This window comes from Mustela putorius, unplaced genomic scaffold, assembly GCF_011764305.1.
Source record: "Mustela putorius furo isolate JIRA1106 unplaced genomic scaffold, ASM1176430v1.1 tig00003846_pilon_pilon_pilon, whole genome shotgun sequence".
Taxonomy (NCBI): domain Eukaryota; kingdom Metazoa; phylum Chordata; class Mammalia; order Carnivora; family Mustelidae; genus Mustela; species Mustela putorius.
In genome coordinates this window covers 2981242-3005190 of record NW_025421999.1, presented here as the reverse complement: position 1 = coordinate 3005190, position 23949 = coordinate 2981242, and the positions used below count along the sequence as shown (strand labels likewise).

General features: G+C 37.6%; 1 protein-coding gene across 1 annotated transcript in view; it reads left to right on the top strand.

Annotated features, from left to right (window-relative positions):
* SLC26A7 (solute carrier family 26 member 7) overlaps positions 1-23949 on the top strand; it is a 115743-nt gene that overhangs the window by 88568 nt on the left and 3226 nt on the right. Inside the window, exons 13-18 of the mRNA XM_004768594.3 lie at positions 202-268; positions 4030-4167; positions 8381-8429; positions 18411-18511; positions 22961-23015; positions 23098-23201. Coding sequence (XP_004768651.1) covers positions 202-268; positions 4030-4167; positions 8381-8429; positions 18411-18511; positions 22961-23015; positions 23098-23201 — 514 coding nt within the window. The remainder of the gene's footprint in view (positions 1-201; positions 269-4029; positions 4168-8380; positions 8430-18410; positions 18512-22960; positions 23016-23097; positions 23202-23949) is intronic.

Sequence of the window (23949 nt, the reverse complement as noted above, 5' to 3'; positions counted from 1 at the left end):
CCTAGATGTCTCCAGTGTTACTCTCTATTCCTGAGGATCCCAGAGAAATATAGAATTAACAATGTTTTATGAACAAATGGGATGTAGGATTTTAACCATTACAGATAAGTTCTATTTGTTAAAATGACATCCTTTTTACATTTTCATTGCTAATGTAGTGATTCAGAAATGCCATTTTATTTTTATCTGACTGAATTCTAGGGCAAAGACGCTGAGTATAAAAAACATGAAAGAAATGGAATTGAAAGTGAAGACTGAAATGGATGGTGTAAGTTTCTTTTTCTTTTCCTTTGTGTAATTATTAAAAATTTCTGTAGTTCAGATAGTTTTAAGGTATCATAAGTAGATAATGGATTTTAAGTAGATGGTGATTTTAAATTCGTGATAATTTTATTTTTAATTGGCATGAACTTTCCATGGTATCTGTGACCACCATACACGTGGCAGTTGACATGCAAAAAATCAACAGAACAACAGCAAAAATCTTGTGTTAACATTCCACTGAGATGATAGTCATAGAACTACAGTTCACAATGGGATCTTTGTCCAGATTAGTTCAGACATTTGGAAACCTCTTCCATTCGCTAAGTTGCGTAAAATAGTCAAACTAGACAAATAGTCTATTCTGAATTAAATTATGGAAGAAGATAGGGAATAAAGAAGAGAATAAAGCAAGGATGGATCATGGTATTGCTTTATTTTTTTTTAAACACAATTAGATTGCATTATTAGCAGAGGGTAATTAAGTCCAATGGTTATGGAATGCTAATAGAATTGGTTTCTTGAGCAGCGGACATCTTTTTTAAGGAAACAGCTTATGGAAATAGTCTTGCCTGTGCATGTTTGAACAGGCCAGTTGTGTTTGAGTTCTATTCTTACATAACTTATATATTCTGAAGGATGGCCAAAACAAGTTTAAGGTGAGGGGAAAGATGTTGACTTAAATATTTTGCCAATTTAAAAAAATTGTCTGCACTTGGAACCTACTTTGTAAATGTTTGACTAACCGTTGTTGTTGGTTTTTTTTTTCCCTTCTATTTATCTTATTTATTTGTTTCGGTACCTCATGATTGCCTTCAGAACAAAGAGAACTGGCATTCCACCAGAAGGACCTATTGTCAGGGTATTTCTGAGTAGACAGGAAGTAGGAAGTAGCGCCAGGAGTCCTGTGACATGTAGGGAAATGGCGCACATGTTTACACATGAACATGCATGTGTGTATGTGTGTAAATTGAATAATTAGCATATAGTATTATTGTATTAGATTCAGGTATATAACATAGCGATTCAGTATTTACATACATTATGGCTTGTGTTTTTAATAAGTGTGAAAAAGTTTGCTTCATAGAGAGATATTAGAGTACAGAGCCCTAAGAGTGTCTCAGGCTCAAGCTTTCCACCAGTGATGCCTTTCTTTTCTTTCTTTAAATTTTCCATGAGAATTTAGTCCTCACACAAAGTCCTAGACTGGCTCTTGGGCCCCTAGAAGCCTCTGTGTATCCACTCTACACATACAACTATGCACATTACCCTTGACATTTGTAGCTTGGAAATAGAATTCCAGTTTGACCATTTTTCAGCTTAAAGATTATGCAGAAGAATAAATTCTGTCTCATCTGTTCCTTCTTTCCAGGTTAAACATATGGGCAAGTGAATGAGAGGATTTTTAGGAAGATAAAAATGTCAAAATTCAGACATCTTTAAACATTGGTTCCAGTGTAGTCACATACCTGAATAATAACTGTGTCACATGGAAATGTTAATTTTCTTGGAATATTATCTTCACTAATTATTTAGTATTTTGTATTAAAAATAAGAGGGAAAGAAAGCTCAGAGCGAATTTTTTTTAAATTATGTTATGTTAGTCACCATAAAATACATCATTAGTTTTTGATGCAGTGTTCCAAGATTCATTGTTTATGTACAACACCCAATGCTCCATGTAATACATGCCCTCCTTAATACCCACTACCAGGCTCACCAATCCCCCCCAAAACACTCAGTTTGTTTCTCAGAGTCCACAGTCTTTCATGGTTCATCTCCCCCTCCTATTTCCCCCAATTCACTTTTCCTTTCCTTCTCCTAATGTCCTCCATGTTATTCTTTATGTTGCACAAGTAAGTGAAACTATATGATAATCGACTTTCTCAGAGTGAGATTTTGAACATGAGCTGTTTAGGTGGAGTTTTTAGCCAACTTCAAGCATGGCAATGGTCCACCACTCCCTTCCTCTGTTCATGCTCTCCCACCTCTTCATTTGAAACAAATGTCCTTGACTTGGGGGAGACCTCTTTTGGAGTGAACTCAACCCCGATGAGAATTTCTTTTATAACACAATTTGAATCTTTATTCCTAAACAAATACCTGTTTTTAAAAAAGTTAACTTAAAGCAACATATTGGCCCAATCATGTGGTATGATTGGTGGGTTGATCTTCAATGTGGGACTTTTTCTTCCCCACCCCCAAAGATTTTATTTATTTGACAGAGAGAAAGAGATGGAATGAATAAGCAGGGGGAGCACCAGAGGTAGGGGGAAAGCAGGCTCTCTGTTGAATGGGGAGCCCAATGCTGATCTTGATCCTAGGCCCCTGGGATCATGACCTGAGCCAAAGGCAGACACTTAGCCAACTGAGCCACCCAGGTATTCCTGATACGGGGGCTTCATGATCACTAAGTATTACAGGCCCAGGAATTTTTTTATTTTTGGTTTGTAAGAGAGTTACTCTTTTTAAAAAGTTTTTTTTTTTTTTTTTTTTTTAAATTCCAGTGAGTTAATGCACAATGTTATATTAGTTTCAGGTCTACAATATAGTGATTCACCCCTTCCAACATCATCTGGTGCTCATCACAAGTGCCCTCCTTAATCCCAGTCACCTATTTCACCCAACTCCTTATCCTCCTCTCCTCTGGTAGCTATCAGTTTCTTCTCTATAATTAATAGTCTGCTTCTTGATTTGTCTTTCTCTGTAAGAGATTTACTCTTGATTGAAAGTTAATCTGATAACGTAAGGTTTTTGCTTTCTGGAATAGTTTATTTGTAGCAAATCTCACTTTCTAGAGTTTAATCAGTTGTGTAGCCATAGATATGTTTTAAGACTATGTAGTTTAAAAATGTACCTACTTAGAAGATGAGGAAGCTGAAGAGTAACACCTAATATTTTCTTTCTTTCTCTGATTGTATGCTTCTGTATTCCCTGGGTTTCCTCTTCTATGCAAGTACTAAAGCCTGAAGGAGTATCTCTTTATTTAATTGGCAAGGAGTTATTTCACAGAACTTAACCAGCTTCTTGATTTCTAGGTCAGACCCCTGCCCCAAAGATCATGGAGAGCAGGATTTCAGGTGCATACAACCAGATGGTGCCAGGAAGACCTGGGCAGTGGCCAAAGCAGGCACATTTTGTTTGGAAGCTTTTTCTTCTCCCTTCCTGCATCTCCTACTGTGTCCTGGCAGTCTGGTGTAACCCAGGCCTGCTCCAAGTGAAGCCAAATTCCCCATACCTCCTCTTGGTTTCTTTCTCCTAGTTAGGACTATAATTGCTTGTAAGGTTATAATTCCAGCCAAAAGAAAGCTATGTCTTTATGAGGTAAATGACTGAGAGTTGACCCTTTAGGACAGATTTTCATTAAAAACAAAACAAAACAAAACCCTGATGATCAGGTGAATGAAATTTTGATTTCTAGATTGTACGGAAGAGGTACTTTTGGGAAAACAGGGCTTCCTGGTACTCTTTGGATATCCTAGGGTGCTGCTTTCCTCAAATCCATAGGAATAAGGGCCATTTCCTGAAAAGATGCAGGATCACCTCATAGTTATTAATGCTTTTTAGTAAAGAGGAAGTGCATGTTTTTCCTAAGAAGCATGATAATATACTAAGTTCTCCAAATAAGTTATAATAATGACAACCTTGGCTAAGAAACTGCTTCCATCATTGAGTGATATTTGGATTTATAAGATTTAGATTCTTTAGATAGAGTTATCCTCTTATTTCATTCAGAATTCTGAATTTATTCCTATTTTCCTCCAAAAGGAAACCCTGCAGCAGGTGAAAATTGTCTCAATAAACAACCCTCTTGTTTTCCTGAATGCAAAGAAGTTTCATACTGATATAATGACCATAATCCAAAAAGAAAATGTGAGCAACCAGCTACTGGATGATGTCAGCAAGGTAGGATCAGCTAGTTCATGATTACAATAATGTACTACAAATAACCGTATATCATGATACTAAGACATGAATCATGAAATATAACACATTAGAGAGTGCTTGGAGACCTCTCCCTCAGCAAAGCCTTCTGTCATGTTAAACTTTTCATTTGGTTCTTGTAGTTAGTTTTTAGGTAATTACTCTCATTCATCCACTCATTCCTTCCCTCAGCATATATCTAGTGGACATGTGTACTAGGTATTATAGCCCTGAGAAGAATAAATAAGCAAATCACTTACCCTAAAGGACCTTTTTACCAAGAGAAAGAAGAGCCATATCCAAATCCAAGAGATAGAATATGATAAATGACTTCAGCGATGTGTTAACTGTTGCCATCATTTTGTAATTATTATATTACTAAATATTATATTACTAAATATTATATTATTAAATTTTGTATTATTATAAAAAACTAGCATTCCTTATCTGCACAAGTTATCTTCATTAACAGAGATATCAAATGTGCATCAGGTTGATTGTATGTAAATAAGCTATCTGTGATTATTTGAATCCTTAAGCCCTTAAGCATGGACTTTTGAGCGAAGCTGTTTGGGTTTAACATTGATGAGCTGTGGGAAATTAACTAAGTTATTAAACGTTCTGTGATACAGTTTCCTGGTCTATAATCAGGATGATTAAATGAGTTAATATATACAAGGCACTCAGAATAAAGTCTGGCCTACTCAATGCTATAAAATCTTAACTAATATTATTAGTTTGAGTGCAAGTAGTACCCTCTCCATGAAGCTTTTCCTTGACTACTTCAGATTACACAAGTCTCTTTCTCCTGTGTCCTTGAGTGTATATTATCCCGTCACTCCAGTACCTAGAAGTATTGACTCTCCCATTTCTAGAATTGCAGAAGCTGTCTAGTAACATATTCCTGATCCTTGCAGCTTTCTGCTTCTGGGCCTCATTCTGATCTACCCCACAGAGGTCCTAAACACAGGATCAAATATATTATATGCTGGGCATGGTGCAAAGTGAAAATGTGAGGTCCCTTGTTCAACAATTATTGAGTTTCAAGATGACATTCACAGAGCATTAAACCAAGTAGGAGACCCTTCTAAGAATGGGACTCTGTATGACCACACAGGTTGCAAGCCTATGAGACTGGCTCAGCCTGCATATCTCCAGCTTTGTCTTTTCCTCTCTACTCTTCAGTATGTCACTTTCATCAGATTACTAGGAACCCTACCTGTGATTTTGGGTTGAGAAGAACTTGCACTCATGCCTAAGATGGACATCATTCCTAGTTGTTCAAGTTGGATACAAGGCCTCTTTCTTTTATAAAGCCATGCTTACTTCATAGCAATGTTTAGCTCTATTATGAGATAGGCAGGTTCTTGTGGCTGATGTAAGTTCACAACCACCATACACAATAATATTGTGGGAAAATTTGTCCACAGTTCCAAATAACCTAATTAACCCATATGAAACATGTAGTCTTATTTTACCAAAATGTAAATTTACTTCTTGAAATGATATGCTTCTTTGTAGGATTTATCATGACTAGTAGAGACATGAATATTTTTATAACCAGTTATTTATTGGTAGTTGATAGTATTTTCCTTTGAATATTTTCCTGAAAGACAAAGGTTGTTCCAATGTGTTTTCAGAAATTGAAAGTTGGCATATGGTTTATCTCGTAGCATATGAAGTCAGAAATAAACCTCATTAATGCAGCTTTCTGGGAAGAGGTTCCACATACATGATTTTACCTACTTGGGACTTACGAAATTTGAGTCTAATAATCAAGTAGAGTTCAGGGAATCTAAGTTATTGGTACATAATGACATCCAAAGGGATTCTTTAACTCAGAACTCTGTGGTGGTAAGAAAGGATTTCTTGAGAGTATGTTTCACTGTAGTGAGAATAATGCAAATATTCTGTATTAACAGACTGCGAGTTTTAAAGGATACGCTAAGGATGCACATGGTAATCTGGAATCTCTTCTGTCTGAGGAATCAGGGATGAACCTTTATTCAGAATGGTTAAACGGATGGTCTTGAGTAGCACAGATGTTCTTTGGGACACCTCATATTATTCTTATCATACACTGTCTGGGGTATCTACCTCTTGTTTTAAGGCCTGTGCTTGTTCCAGTTTCAGTTTTAATGTAACAAGACAGTATCAGTTAATTTCTACTACAGATTTGCCTCCTTTTGCTGCACCCTATACAGGGGTCCACAGTTCTGTCTTAAACTGGGGTGCTCTGCTGGGGTCTTGGTCTTCTCTCCCAGCCTCATTTTCAACAGATGGCAGTGATGGGAGGGCATTTAAAACACCCTAGGGCAAGAAGAATCATATTGTATTCAAAACACAAACTGATAAAGGATTTCCTGTTTTGTCAAACTTTATGACAATATATTTCCTATATGTCATCATTAAATATCTTCCTGAATGTAGAAGCTTAGGAGGATCTCAGGGTCCTAGTGTTTATTGGATTCATGGTCATTATTATATAGGTTATATATAGAAACTCATGTAATAGTCACCAGTTTGTGAGCTCACTTGGCAAAGGAAGTTTCAATTTGTTGTTTATCCAAAATTTTCTTTTACTCAGACCAGGTATTTTTTTAAATAGACTTTATTTTTTGTAACAGTTTTAGAGATACAAAAAAAAATTGAAACGTATTATAGAGAGTCCCTATACACCCTGCACCATATAGTTTTTGGTGTTATTAATATCTTGGGTTAGTATGACATACTTGTCATAATCAATGATGCATTATCATTAACTAAAGTTCATGTTTTACTCAGATTTCTTTAGTTTTACAGACTGTCCTTTTTCTGTTCCAGGATTCCATCTAGGATATTACATTTTATTTAGTTGTCTTGTCTCCTTAGATGCTGCTTCACGGTGACAGTGTCCCAGACTTTTCTTTTTTGTTGACCTTGACAGTTTTAAGTAGTACTGGTCAGGCATTTTGTAGAATATCCTTCTATTAGAATTGATCATGATAAGATCAGGGTGTAGCAGCCCAAACGTGAAGATTGTGGAGATGGGCTTCACCTTCTGGAAGGTGGAATATCTACATAACTTATTGGAAATTTTTTTGCACAGATTTCAGACAAGATTAAAAATAAGAGGAAGGAAAAGAAACTCACATTCACTGAAAGTCTCTCAAGAACTGGTACTTTTAACTAGGCTAACAATCACCAACAGCCCTGCGATGTAAGCAGTATTACTGGAATGCTACAAAAAAACAAAGATTGAGACTTAGAAATGTAAAATTACCTGGTAGAAATACAGCCGACAACCGTCAGAGCCAGAATTAAAGTATATCAGCTGTAGCATTGCGTATCAGGAAGAGAAAATAGATGTTCTCTACTCAGCCTTTAAGATGAAACTGATGGGATGTCTCGGAGAAGTGGTATAACGTAGTGCTGGAGAGTGTGAGGTTCTGAATGGAAAAGCATGAGCTTTGGTTTTAGCCAAGGTTCTTACCAGCTTTGTGACTTTGGTCAAGTTATTTAACCTTTCCAATCTTTAGCTCCCTCTTATGGAAAATGAGATTAGTAACTTCATAGGATTTTTCTGAGGATTAAATAATTAATATAGAGTCCTTGGTATATAGCAAGTAGTCAAAAATTTCAATTACTATCATCATCATCAACAACATTTGAGAAGTAGATAGCATGTGATTTCATTAGAGGCATCAATCAGTGTCACTTTCAAAGAACTTTAATTGTAGGATGCAGAGTTATTTTCATTTTTCAGCATTTCCATAAATTGGGACTGTTTCTCAGACATTTTCTTGGAGCTGCAGGTGAACTGTTCACTTTCACGTAATATGAAATATATGGTCAGTGGTTCTCTGTAGAGAATGTTGTGTTAATGAGGTTAATTTCTGATTGGATACATTATGTGAAAAGAGATGCAGATTTTTAATTCCTGATCAAAAGTCAAAACAAACAATCTTGCAGAAAATATTCTAAACAAGATAGTCTAACTTGGTAATATATGTTAATTCCTCAGCTAATAAATACTTACAGCCAATGGTCACTTCATTATTTCAAGGTGTTGTATTTATCACTCTAAAAAAAAGGACTGGTGAAAAATAATATTTAGAGCCCAATTTTTTATTATTTTTGGTGAAAAGAAAAATGTGCTGTTCTCAGGGACAGAAGCAAATTTTTATAACGTTATTTATATTCATTTTCATTTCAGTGTGAACAAAACACATTGCTCAATTCTCTATCCAACGGCAACTGCAATGGTGAGTTAGCTTAAAAAAAAAAAAATCCAAGTGAGTGTCCTGTCTTGAGTATAAACCACTGTCCTCTTTCCTCCTCCTGCCATTCTGCCTCCCTCTACTGCCCTCCTCTTCCTTCTCTCTCTGCTCCACCTCCACTCCCTCCCTCCATCTGCTTCTCCTTTCCTTGTTCTGCTCTTCTCCCCAGTCCTCCTCCTACTTCTACTTCTCTCTTCCTCCTTTCTTCTCTGTCTTCTCTCCCTTCCCTCACTCCTCCTCCTCCTTCCCTTCCTCTCCTCCATCTTACCCCCTACTCATTTTTACAATTAAATTTAAGTAAAGATGGGTAGACCTACACAGGATGAATTGTAAAACTTTATTACAAGGTGTTAAAAATACTTGCAACAACAACAAAATACTTGCAACACGTAAGTAAATGGTATTTAGAAATAAATGGAAGGGAATTGCAATGTCCATTGGTTAGAATACTCAATATTGAAAAGGTGTTAGTTTTATTTATGTTGAATTGATTTATAAATATAAATTTAATCCTTATTAAAATTCCAATGGGACATTTTAATGGCAATTGACAAGCTTATTCTAAATTTTGTATAAAAATTCCAAAGACCAAGAATAGACCAAGACGCTCTTGAAATATGTGAACAACGGGGAGAGAATGTTTTCTTAACTGTCAAGATATATTATAATGCTCTCATAATCAATGCACTATGATACTGGTTCCAAGATAAATAAGCAGATCAGTAGGACAAAGTAGGGGCCTCAGAAGGGGAGAAAGATCCCCCACATACTAGTGTTCAATTTGGGACAAACTGACACCAAGTGAGTAAAGGACAGTCTTGCTAATATACAATGATGAGACATGTGTCTACAATGAATGAAATTATTCATTGTAATTCACACACCATACCACCAGATCTCTACCAGGTGAATCAAAATCCTAAGAGTGGTAAACAAAATAAAAATTTAGATTCCCCCAAATCTGGAGACAACTGAAATATCTTTATAATTTTGTATGATTTTATAATAATCTTTATAAATTAATAGTATAATAGATAAAGAACACATGGAATGTTTATATAAGAGGATAACATATTATAATACTTACATTACTGTATAAAAGATATTCTGAATGAATATATAGCATATAGAATAGAATAAAATAAATGTTATATAAATACATGAATGAATCAACAGCATTGACCCATGTCAACATGGGTGTAGCTCAGATGCCATCTTCTCTATTTTTTTCTGACTTTTTGTGGCAAATTGATTTTCTTCTGCTTTATGCTCTCAAAGAATGTTTGCATAATACTGGTATAATACTGACTCAATGATCACTTCTTGAATGTCTTAGTTTCCTGCTTATCTGGAAACTTTTTAAGGGTGTCCTCCCCTCTGTCTCACTAGCCTAGGCCCACTTTTCACAGAGCACTAGCTGATGGGTGCCATTACCTTTTCTGGGTCCCTTCTGTGGAAGTCAGAACTAGTTGATACTAGAACTAATAGAAAGAATGTTTCTTCCAGTATCTACCTCCTCTCCCTCCCCCGGTCCTATCATCTCTCCTTCTTGTTCAGAAACACCAACCTACTCTCCCCTCCCTGTGCTTAAATGCTAATGATTCGTCTACTGTACACGTTCTTGATTTTTTTCTTCCATTTAATTACTAAAACCTATAACTCTTGGTTTTATTAACTTTGCATATTCACTTCTGTGACTCTGATTCTGTCCTTAATCATGTGTAAAGTGAACGAGTAGGTTTTTTTGTTTTGTTTTGTTTTGTTTTGTTTTTTTCTGCTATGAGATATCCTTGGCTTTAATCCATGGATAGAAAATATCCAGTGTCCTATGCTCACCCCAGAGAGAACTACTAGAATTACTAGTAGATCAAGACACTTTCTCCCATGAGTGGGGGTGGGAGGGTGAGGTGGGTGGGTGGAGGGGGTGGGGGTAGAGGTTGGTTGGTGGGTGAGCCCAAGAGTCTTCTCAACCCAGGGCTGTAGGAAGCTACTGCAGATGGTTGGTGTTGACATGCAAGGTGAGATGCAGTTGCCTTCCTACCCGTACTCTGTTCTCTGATGTAATGACTGATTAATCTTAAATCACCGCTACTTTAAAATCTGTCTTAAGGGGGCGCCTTGGTGGCTCAGATTGTGAAGTGTCTGCCTTCCACTCAGATCATGATCCCGGGGTCCTGGGATCCAGTCCCATGTCGGGCTCCCAGGTCAGCAGGGAGTCTGCTTCTCCCTCTCCCTCTGCCTCTCCCCCTGCTTGTGCTCTCTCTGTCTCTGTCTCTGTATCTCTCTCAAATGAATAAATTTTTTAAAAATCTTTTAAAAAATTTGTCTTATGATTCATCGTAAAGTTTCCCTTTTGAGGATCAAGTGCCCTCTCCTCCTCAGCACGGCACCTAAAGCTCTTCCTTCTCTTCTTGAACTGCTTTCCCTTTTATTCCACAGTACACAAGTCCTCCATTCATGTCAGATAAATCAGTTCATGGTCCCTGTATCTAATTCAGTCATCCCTGGCTCTGAGCCTGTGTTTGGATTCTCCTGAATAGAACCATCTCCTCCATCTGCTAATTGAAACCTTATACTGTCTTCAAGATTTAATAGAGAAGTAAAGTAAATTGAAGGACACACTACTTGGCAGTCCCATTAGGCAGAAAAAGAAGTCAACCAGACCCATACAGGGGAGCATACTGCCAGCGTGCGTGGAGTTCAGTATCTTCAGCTGTGAGATGGAGATCATAGTAATAGAAAAACGGAGATACCACATGCTTTACATAGTTATATAATGTCTTATATGGTTATAGGTTGTTCTTTTTCTGCATATTTTCCTTCTAACTAGATTTTTAAGGCAAGAAATGCATTTTGAATTCTCACTGCATTATCTTTCATTGTCCAATGAACACTTACTTAGTCAATGAATGAAAATTATAATGATAGATGATATTTGTACAGCACTGGAAAGTTTTCAGAAGACATTCTTGATAACTCTGAAATAGGTAATAAGTAAATACTGTACTTCCATTTTCAAATAGGTGATAGGATACTCTTCTTTTACTGATGAAGAAGTTGGGGCCGCAGGGGCTGATTCACTTGCTCTGAATCGTGCAGTTAGATAGGAATAGAGGCAGAACACAGGTCCCTGTTGCAGTCGGACAGGCATACAGAAAGAGATGCTCAAAGCTGGGACAGGAGAGCTTGGTCTGAAAGCAGCCTGCAGGGTGCAGGTATTAACCAGCACCGTTAATACCTCTGCTTTGGTTACAAGGCTATGAAAATGGGGGGACAGGATGACCTCGAAAGAGATTTCAGCATGTTGTGAACACAGCTGGCGCTGTCTGGGTGTTGGGGGGTGGAGAGGGCAAAACAATGATTTGATTATGAAGCTTTGAACCTCTCACACTAGGATGATGTGGAACCTGAGGAAGAAAAAGGGAAGATTAATTTACTTCAGAGGGTGGTGAATTAAAGATGCTGGGAAGTCATCCAATGCAGCGGGTTTAGGGGGAACACCAAATAGATCTGGAAGTAGCTAAATTAAAGGGAGACATAGCTGAGCAAGGGAGTGGGAAACAGAGAAGAGAATTAAAAAAAAGTCCACACCCCCCACAATAATTTTCATAGAAGGGGAAGATTTGTAGTTGAGCACATGATTGAATAATCAAAACATATTGAAACAAGCTATATAAATGATAAGATGGCAGTCATCATATTTGTCTGAATAAAAGCAAAAATTGTTCAAATGTGAAGAAATAGTCCATTATCATTCCATTTGGGGAGGTTATGTCCGCAATACATTATAGTCACGTTATGCCATTCCCAAGAGGCACTCTTGCACACGTCTCTCTTAGGCTTCTGGTTGGCCAGCTGTACCTCCACCCCCTTCTCACCCACTCAACTTCTATTCATGCCTCACATCTCCACTCACGTGTTCTGTTCTCTTCATTCTTGCATCCATTGTTTCCTGTCCTGTTTCCTCAGCAAACTGAATTTGAGTTTGTATTCACTGAACATCTACTAGGTTCTGGGCACCATGGTAGGTGCTGTAGGTTCAGCTGTAGGTGCTGATGAAAGTAGGCATGATTTATGCTATCATGGATCCTACAATTTGTCTAAAACAAGTTCCATGCCCTCACCACCACTCCTTACTCCCCCAACCAGCAACCCAGGTGTATTGGTTTCCTCTTGCTTCTGTAAAAATCACTACAGACATAATGGCTTAAAACAACACACATATATTATCTTATGGTTTTAGAGGGCAGAGGCTCAAATGAATCACACAGGAGAAAAATCAAAGTTTTGGCAGGATTCTATTCTTCCTGGAGGCTCTAGAAGAAAATCCATTTATTTCCTCGCTTTTCCCAAATTCTAGAAGTCATGTGCATTCTGTGACTCCTGGTCCCTTCCTCCTCCTTCAAACCAGCAGTATGGTGACATCATCAGATTTCTCTTTGACCTCTTCTGCCTCCACATCTTCTCTGATTCCCACCCTCCCATCTTCCTCTTATAAGGACCCCCGTGATTACATTGGACCCCCTCCTGGATAATCTAAGATAATGTCTCTATCTTAAGGTGCTTAACTTAATCAAATCCACAGAATTCTTTTTGCCATATAACAACCTATTTACAGGTCTTGGAATTAAGATGTGGACATCTTTGGGGTCATTATTCTATCCCCAAGATAGAATAATGGGGGGGATAGAATAATGTCTACAATTTTAGACAAATTGTAGGATCCGTGATAGCAGAAATCATGCCTACTTTCATCAGCACCTTAAGATGTGGACATCTTTGGGGTCATTATTCTATCCCCAAGATAGAATAATGGGGGGGGGATAGAATAATGTCTACAATTTTAGACAAATTGTAGGATCCGTGATAACAGAAATCATGCCTACTTTCATCAGCACCTACAGCTGAACCTACAGCACCTACCATGGTGCCCAGAACCTAGTAGATGTTCAGTGAATACAAACTCAAATTCAGTTTGCTGAGGAAACAGGACAGGAAACAATGGATGCAAGAATGATATAGATATAGGTCACTCCTCTTAGCTCTTTGTGCATATTTTTTTCCAGCCTTCAGAATATTTCAGATTACTAGTTCAGTCAACTGGTTTGCTGGCTTTGTTGTGAGCCTATTGAGGGCAGAGAACATCATCTCTCTTGTTCACCATTCTACTTGCCTTACTTAGGACAGCATTCAGAGCCCTGAATATGCCCATATTGACTGACTGCTTGAATGAATGAATGAACAAATGAGATGCTTGATAATATGTGCACATGTTTTCCAAAGAGAATGTTGTGGTTTGTCCTAAATATTTCATAGTTCCCTGTTTTCTTGAGAAATTAGAGATGTAAATCTGCTTCTCAATAGTTAATTGATATTAACAGAAAATTCCTTCTCTTAAAAAATTATGAGTGACTCACAGACTGTCAAGAACCTTTTGAAGTATATGAAAAGCACTCCTAAATTATGCAGCTATGAATACTTTTTAATTAAAGGAGTTAATGAATATTCTACAGGAAAAAGCTAGCTTCCACAGTCTGGAGTTAATTGCCCACCCACACCTGATGGTTAATTTCTTTCTGAAATGTTGGTTTTTGTAGATAAAGCCCATCATTTACCACATTCCACATGGGTATAGATTAGTTGTCTCCTTTGCACATGCTCCAAGCTTACTTCATTTTGCTTAAGGCAGGATATTAGCTGTGAATTCACTTTCCTTTTTTCTATGATGATGTGATTTTTATTGCACTGGTTGATTTACTTAGAAGCTTAAAACACAAGGTTATAGCCATAAAATTAGTACAATGGCAGAACTGAGAGGGTCGTGTGTAAAAGAAAACTTCACTTATTTGTGGAAAGATTTCAGAAGTGTCCATTGTCTTTAAATTTTCATTTGAGTGAATTGGTAACTTTATCACTAAGGATGTCTTTTTTATTTGGAAAAGGCATCATGAATTGCTTCTCTTTAAATAGCTTACTTAAATAATAACCTACAACTACATGGCACAATTCTTTTGTTTTACTTTATTTTCCTTAATTGTGAATGGCCTGAAAAAATGCCCTATTTTGATGAGGGGAACAAGAAAGATGAAACTGGATGAAAGACAAAGCAAGCCCACTGGGACGATAGAAGGGAAATTTTTGTACTGTTAGTGATAAAACCCAAACATTTTTATACTTAACAGCCTATCACCACTTAAATTATGAAATAACCATGAGAAAATATAGATAATGACAAGTGCAGTTTATAAGTGAAGTAAGTGTGATGGGTTAGGGAAGAAGAAAAAATTGTTTCTTAAAGAATTTTCTGTTTGTTTTACCACCATTTTCTGGTCATTTAGATCCAGTGATCAATCCCTCTAAATAATATCTAAATAGATTGGTTTTTTTTCACAGTAGTATTGAGTTCAGATTGACAGGTACATTTCTTGTGAATTACTAGTGGCTTCCTGAAGCAGGGAGTTGATAAAAATTCTAAGGTCTTTGACGTTGGTGGAAAAAGCACTGTGATTAATCAGCCATTTCTGTCTGGCTGAGGAATGGGTATGACAGAACTCATGCCATAGTGTAATAGTTATAGATAATAATTTATGTGGATTCTTTCAGAAGAAGCAATGCTTTGACATTCTTTTGACATTTCTCAATAAAACAATTCTGGTATTTTTTTAGATTATAGTTACTTTTTTTCCAAGCTTCTCTTGTAGATAGTACCAATGACAGTTGTGTTTTTAGTAAGTAAATAATAATGAAAAAGTTCTCAGAAAAATTCATATTTTTAATTTTTAATTTTTGGGATTAAATACTAATGATAATTTTTTTCATAAAATTTTTTGAACTAAGAATTTAAATTGTAGCTTATTTTGAAATATAAACTGTTTTGTAAAAGACATATGTCATTTGTTAACAATGGTGCCATAAATGGATGGAAAATGGGCTATAGAGATTCTGATATCAAATTTTGTCATCATTGTCATTTTAAGATTTCTTGCTAAAGATGGAAGTGGTTTAAGAAATGTATTAGCGGGGCACCTGGGTGGCTCAGTGGGTTAAAACTCTTCTGCCTTTGGCTCAGGACATGATCTCAGGGTTCTGGGATGGGATCGAGCCCCACATCAGGCCCTCTGCTCAGTGGGGAGTCTGCTTCCCCCTCTCTCTCTGCCTGCCTCTCTGCCTACTCGTGATCTCTCTCTCTATCAAATAAATAAAATATTTTTAAAAAGGTATTTAGTTAAAGCCACTGGATTTTTAAAAATTACTGATTGCATTCCTTATATTTAATAAGCATCTCCACCTTTAAAGAGTGAAGTGCTGGTAAATAACAAGAAACTCTTGGAACAGGGGGCACGAGGTAAGTTGGTGGAGTAGAACTGATGTGTAGTATTTGCCCATTTCCATGGTGTAAATATTTCTACCATGACTGATTCCAAACTACCAACATGCTGTCCTTAATCTTGGAGTTGAGAAGATATGAACACAATTGACATACTGAAGAGATGTCAGGAGAGCTGGTATGAGCTGGCTCCAACCCAGTACTGCCTTTAAAGAAATCACATAAATTTTATTTCTAAGACTGATATATTTGAAAGTATCTGCATAGAAACCATTTAAGTATTGAATTCCATGGTACATTGCAAACATTAGTCTTACTAAAACTTTTTATGTCTAACTTTGTGAGAAAATGTCTAATCTACTGTATACATTTTTTATATGGAAATCATGAATTATCGAACATTTGTAAGAAAGCTTATCTGGTAATTTAATCATTAGAGGGAAATTTTTATACTCTGAAAATTCAAAAAAATGTTTGAATTGGATAAAAGTGTGCTTATGAATTTTAAAAAATACTCAAGGAAATACATATCATGGATCAAATAATGAACCAAATGTCTTAGAAGCTCTGTTAACATTGATCTAGTGATTCTTCCTCTGTAATTCTAAGCAAAATAAAATAACAGTATATATACAGCAATTATTATAGTACCAACTTATGTGTGTATATGTGTGTGTATGTGTGTATAAATATGTGTGTGTGTGTATTTATGGGACTGAGAGATAGAAGGAATAAAGGTCACTCAGCATGTCACCATTTACCTTTGCTTCAGATATGTATTTTTCTTTTTCCTGTGATCTTACAGGAGATCCTCTCTTATCTCTGATAGTGAGCAGGGCACATTATATCTGAGGATATAAATAAGAGTCTTTGCATTAGTAGAGGTAGGTTCCATATTTAATGAGGCAAATAGTGAATGGGAGGGATTACTACTGAGTGGTCAGTGGATGATCTCAGTTATGGTTACTCCCAATTTTGTTTAAAGTCCTAATTTGCTGTTTGGGGCCAATGGAAGCATACCCTAAACCTACACTTACTCCTTAGCCCTCCTTTCTGTGGGAGAAATAGGAAAACAGAAGGCCCTACTGGAGTGCCTAGCACACAGTAGGTCCTCAATATATGCTGGTTGAGTGAAGAGGAATTTGAAATCTCAAAATATCATTAGTGTTCAGTTACAGCTGTCCATATGGAATACTCACAATGCATCATTTCTCCTTTTTGGAATCATCCACATCCTAGAAGTCTACTTTGCCCAAAGTCTTGAGTGATCACTCCCCAGACTTATCCTTCTTGTAAATCTCCATTCGTCTTCATTTATCATGTCATTTATATACCAATCTTATCCTTGGCACTCAAGGATGAGCTTCTAGAATAAAGGGATAGTATTTGACTTGTATTACCCTCTACCATGTTGAAACCTTGTAGTTTGAACTACATTTGAACAACTATATTCAAAAAGTTTCCCTGAATGGAGTACCTGCTTGATACTTATTATTTCAAGTAATAAATATAAGTATAGATCTAAAGGTGAAACTTGGAAACAAATCCTATACCTGAATACTATTTTTCAAATACATTAAAATCACTTTGTGGCAGTTCTCTTTTTGCTAGCAGTTACTGCAAAAAGTAAATGTTCAGTGTTTGTTCTATATTTTCCACCCACCTCTTTTTACCTTTAAGCAGCAGTATTAAAAAAATAGATAATTTCCCTTATACTTCCCTCCAATGCTAACTGAGAAACAATAATATTCCCATGGTTTTGTAGCCACTATAGATGAAAATCATGGGTATTTTAAATAGCAAAACTAGTCCAATTAAGAATTTATTTCTTCAGAGAATTTCATAATCACTAATGACCTGGAATTTATTTGATAGATTTTGCCTATCAACAGCAGAGTTATCTTACTTTACATGGTCTGTTCTGAGAGCCATACACTCCTTAGAGGGACTTTAGACATGGCCTGTCTGAAACCATGTCACGTGAGGAAACCATGGTGGTGAAGATATCAGCAAATGAGAGGTCAGGATCCATGATGTCCTGAGTAAATTTTTCTCCCTCAGGTACATTCAGAGGCCGATTTACTGTGAACAAAGAAAGCTTTGTTTTTTCGGGTCTCTCTTACAAATCCCTTCCATGCCAAGAGATAAGCCCCAACAATGAATCTTTTCCTTAAGATGTGACCCCCAAACTATATTAGCTTTGGACACCACAAAGCAGGGCTTTACCTCTGGGCATGCCCATGAAGGAAATGGTATGAGAGTGTGGAAGGAGTACTACTATTCAGGGTGCCTTGAGGCCTCGATTCCAGTCTGTCTTTGGAGAGGACTTGCCAGTGTTCTTTCAAACCGTTTAAAATGATGGCTGAGTTTCAGCTTGTCTCTCTGTGAAATGAGAGGTAATTAACCCATCCCATCTTCCTCTCTGAGTTATGTATTAAGTACCTGAAGTCACATTTGAGTAGTTAAATGTTAAAGAGTTCAGAAGTAATCCGTAATTAAGTGAAAAACATAAAATCTGAAGAGTGTTTGGAATCAGTCTTGTTAAACATGTGGTGGCTGTTACACATCCACATTCAGCACAGCCTGCAGCAGACATCTCTGAGAATTCTCCCTAACTCGAGTCTCTGTTTCTCCTGCAGAGGAAGCGTCCCAGCCCGGTCCAAGTGAGAAGTGCTTTTTAATCCTGGATTGCAGTGGAGTGACTTTTTTCGACTATTCTGGAGTCTCCATGCTTGTGGAGGTATTTACATAGCTTGTGTTTGGACTGATTCTTTCCCTTTTCTGTAGTAACAGGGCTACTCTCGCAGCCCCAGGGTTTTGACTCCACTTGTTTCAGGGCTCATCTTACCCATTGTCCCCAAAGGCAGAACTTGACGCCTAGCACTGCCATAGCTTGTCTTCAGGAGATCCCATCAAGCTTCCAGTGTGTGTATGTGTGGGGGGCAGTGGTGGGGGTAATCACATGGGGTGATCAGAGAGAATAGAACATAGGCTTGAGATGTAGTGGGCATAGTGCCTGCTGGGCAGTCAGCTTACAAGCTTCTGAAAAGAAAAGTCCCCTCCATGAGAAAGTGGCCCTGGTCATGGCAGGATCTTTTCTCTCACCCTCATGGATGGGTGGAGTTTCACCAGATACCTTATCTGATCTCTCACACAGTCCCCAGTGCAGGAGCTTTTCTCCATTCTGTCAGATGCTAGTGTTTACTTCTCTACCCGGTGATCTTCATGGTGTCTCCATGGCCCTGGTGTGCAAAATATAAAACTGCTTATTTCCTTAAAATGAACATGGGTCACAGGACATTTCCACAGGAAGAACAACACCTAATTTTTCCAATTCAAGGAAAACTCAGACACTTCTGGAATTTTTTCCTCTGCTTTTTAAAAAAAAGATTTTATTTGATTATGCGTCAGGGAGAGAGCACCCACAAGCACGGGGAGTGGCAGGCAGAGGGAGAAGCAGGCTTCCAGCTGAGCAAGGAGCCCCATGCAGGACTCGATCCTAGGACCCTAGAACATGATCTCAGCTGAAGGCAGATGCTTAACCTACTAAGCCTCCTAGACAGCACCCCCCCCTTTTTTTTTTAAACTAAATAGTATGTCAACAGGGGAAATTACCTCCTTTCTCCATTGTTCTCTCCCTCAGTGTCTTGAATTCGTTGGGGGGGGTGTCTTGAGGATGGAGCAACATCTGTTCCTCAACTGTCCTCAGTCCTCTACCAGCTTCTGCTGCGTGGAGCTCGACTAACCTGTCTCTGGGTATCTGCTCCCCACGGGCTCTCTACCCTGCCTCATAGTCATGGGTAATTTTGTATTCTGCCAAAAACTTAATCAAAATCATATGAACATTTCTGGAGCTCTTTCTCTGCTTATCTCCCTCATTTCCATTACTCTCTCCCACTGATTCCGCCCACCTAATCCTTCCTGAACTCCACTTCCGTCTGCTCAGCTCAGTGAAGCTCTTGTATTTTACTCAGGCATCCATCATTCTCTGGCCCAGAAGCTGCTTTGTGCACAAAGCTGAGCTCCTAGGGAGCTTCTCTCAACTGTCTTCTTTCCCTCAGGGCACTCAGTCCTGTGCTCCCTGTTCCCACTGTCTGAAAACAGTTGTTCGTATGTTTTTGTTTGGTTGTCTACTTTTATGGAGTTTGGGATAGTCTTGTTAGTTACTCATCAGGGCAAGATGTAGAAATTGGAAATAGAGCTTTAAAGAGTTAAGATCAGTAGTTTTTGGACAGTTTCACATTATGGGTGTTGGTTGTTTTCTGTGGTGTTGCGTAACTGTGCCTCTATCCATTTATAAATATAAAATCGAAATGTCCACAAACCTCCAGATTTAAGAAAGTGCAAAGTCAAAAAAAACAAAAACAAAACACACACACCAAAAACAAAGACAAGAAACACAGTGCAAAGGTCAACTTCTATATCTCTTTCCTATGAACAAAGGGTGAGAATATACTATCCCACTAGCTGTGAGGCATGAGGGATAGCACTAGGCCCCCTGGGTCGCTGTTTATGCCCCTTGTAAAAATGAGGGGAGGATTTTGTCTCAGTATGAGCAGATATTTAGAAAGAAAATCATGTAAAAATGGTTGCGTTTTAAATATTCTAGACTTAAATCTAGTGGCAGTTTTTGGTATGTCACCCCTTTTCCCCCCATATAATATGCTTTCATTTTCTTGTTTCTTTCACTATAAAAACTGCACAGTTTGGCATAGTTCAACCTGAATACGTCATGTTTTCTTGCATCCAAATCTGGACTGGAGACAGATGGTTCTTGGCTGGTGGGTCTTTCTGTTTCCTTTGCGTCACCAGGGTCTAGAAGAGTGCTCTCCAGTGGGTGTGCAGAAGGGCTCACCTGGGTTGCTTTTCAGCCACATGGTTGGGTGCTAGTTTTGGTCCAGGAAACTTTATTTAAACAACCACAGGTGATTCTGAGGCAAGTGGTCTAAGATCATATTCTGGGAAACACTAGATTAGGATTGTTCCTTTACTGGGAAAGACCAGGATGTACAGTTTTGGTTTAATTGTATTTTAAATTTATTTTGAATATGCTCAAATGTTTATCAGCACCCCTCTCTAGAGATTACAAATCAGTATTAGAGTTAGTAAACAGAAGGAAACGGTTACCTATGCCCACTAAGGTTAAGATCTAAAGTTGAAAATTCAGAGGAATCCAAACAACTCAGGTACTAGGCATGTTGAGAAAGAGTTTTTTTTTTTTTTTTTTTTTAAGATTTTATTTATTTATTTGACAGAGAAAGATCACAAGCAGGCAGAGAGGTAGGCAGAGAGAGAGAGAGAGAGAGAAGGAAACAGGCTCCCCGCTGAGCAAAGAGTCTGATGCAGGGCTCCATCCCAGGACCCTGAGATTATGACCTGAGTTGAAGGCAGTGGCTTAACCCACTGAGCCACCCAGGATCCTTTGGTTTTTGTTTTTTCCATTCATCTTCATGGTTTTAAAATACTGCACAATGGAATTATGAGATAAATCAGCCAATGCATTTTATTTTTAGATTAGCAAAAAATAACATTTGCTCTTGGCCTAGTGTTTCCTGTCTGTATATAGTACACCAGCGGCTTTGTGTCAGTTTGCCCTTTTTAATTTCTTTATTTCTGTTTGGTTTATTTCATTATGATTACAGTAAATTATGTGTGTATTAAGAACATTGGCTTTAAAGATAGATAAACCCTGGCTCCGAGTATTAGCCATATAATGAGTTTTATGATCTGGGCTAACGTATTTACTTTTCTGTAAGTGAAAGTAGACATACCTGCTTCATCAAATTGTGAAGCTTTACAGCTTTACAGTGATACATTGCAAAGAAAGCACACAGCAAAGTTTTTAGAAGTTAATAAGTGCTCAGTAATTTTAGCTTTTATTATTTGTTTTCATTTTGCAAAAGTCATTTCTTAAAATGCAAATAATACTATTGTTTTAGTTTCAGCCACTGAAAGAGGGTCTAGAGTAAAGAACCCCAGGGTTTCTTGAGCTATGCCTGTCTTCCTGCTTCCTAAAGTTCCTCATATATTTCCTTAGTCACTGTAGTACTAGGAACATGCCCCTGTGAGTTCTAGGTTGGAGGAAATGGAATGACTTCTGTTTATTCTTCTACTTAGGACACTGGGAAGGTCAGTGAACTGGAGATTATATTTATCAACATCAATAAACCACCTGTAGCAATGTGTTTGAGCTTTCTGAGCTTGAGGAAAAAGTCAAACACTGACCGGTCACCTTGAATTAGTCCTTTTAACTTTATAAAAATAGGTGTCATTTATTCTGTCCAAGTTTCAGTCCATGTATTGTTTGTTTGTTTGCTTATTTATTCATGCTCAGAGTGACACATCTCTTATTATTCTGCAATTCTTCTACCATATAACTATTTACTGCCGGAAAAATAAAAGGGAAAATTTTTTAATGTATCATGCAAACTCTTAGAATGTGTTGTAAATGCTTTCTCTATTTTGTATGTAAGATACATCTTTATTACACAACCAAATCCATCCTATTGTTGCTAAAACTTCTCATTTTATTTTCATCGAGTTTCATGGATTGACTTCTGTCTGGGTGAATTTAAAATCTGGGCATTCAATAAGTTGTTCCTTCATGGTGTTTTCTAGGACCTGAATGAGGCAAGCCTCCAAAATACACCAAGCACATTAGTTAGCATCTCTCATCTTGATGGACCTTTAAAAAATGGGAGGTTGGACAATCAAACTCGGCTTTGATTCTGTTAGTTCTCAGCTTACCGTCCATGGATGGGATTTGAGAGTCCACGAATATGCACAAATTGTTGTAAAATACTAAACTGAGCAAGAGGTCAGCAGTTTTCATCACTTTTTTAAGTGGGTCCTTGACTTCCAGGAAAAGAAGGTTGAGAACAACTTTCTAGCATTCTTACAGGGAAGGGAATGTGGTGTTTTAGTTTTTATGACATGAATTTTCATTTATTAAGTAGCTGGATTTAGTTGCTGGAAAGGTGAATATCCTGCCGCCTTAATGGTGTTGGCGAAGGCTGTCTTTTAGAGGTTTGCCCCGGTGTGCCCAACTGTGTAGCAATGTCTCCCTCTGGTGGTGTGACACCAGACACATTGGCTTTTTTGTTTTTAACCAGGAATTCTTTCTTCTTAAACCCATCTTCCCTGCCTGTTCTCCTGTATTAATTATGGGATACTATCTTCATTCCCCCAGGTTTATAATGACTGTAAGAGCAGAAGTGTGGATGTCTCGTTAGCCCATTGCACAGGTAAGGGAGGATTCTTTACTAACATTGAACAGGATCCTTCTGCTGCTCCAGCTGGCCTTAAATTACTTGTGTTTTCTTGTAGCTTCCTTGGTAAAAGCAATGAAGTACTGTGGAAACCCAGACTCAGAGAAACCAATTTATTTTGATTCAGTATCTGCTGCACTAAGTAACATCTACTCAAATAAGGTGAGCCATGCAAGTTGGCATGCAGGAGTTATAAGAAAAATTAGAATGTAGAATCCAGGGCTTTGCTTTTTTTTTTTTTTTATTAGCCTGTTACCTCTCTGATATTTAAAATTTATGACAATTTTTCCCCTCTCAGAGTCCTCTGCTGCAGTAAAGGAATGTTTCCATTCCCAACTTGGATCAGTTATGAACATTATTTAATAATTTGGGTCTCCAACAATATCATGGCTTAGAGGATTTGGAGATCACCCATTAAGTGCAAAGTGCTTGCTTGTAAAAATAAATGCTTCTTCCAGGATCTACTATCCTGGAAATTTGAATCCACCTCTGTCAAATGCTAAAACTTTAGATTTAGTCTTATATAGCCTTTTTCTGCTCCAGTACTCTTACCTCTAAGTTCATATTGGCATCCTTGGGAATATTATTTGCAGAGCTCAGCATTCCCATGATGTGAAGCATCACACTTATCCTCCAAATACTGGGCTTTATAGTTAAAAAGCAGTTCCTAGGGCTTTGATTTCCTGCAATTTTTCTTTGACTTTGAATCGTTTTGCTTTTCCCATCCCTAGAACAGCATTTGGCACTTCCCAGAGTCATCCCTATCACATTCAGTCAGAATAGTACATATTTACAAAATGATAACAATGACAGAACAATTATTATTATTATGATATACTTGACATTTATTGAGTATTCCTTATATTGCAGAGATATCCTAAGAGCTTTACCTATATTAATTCATTAGACT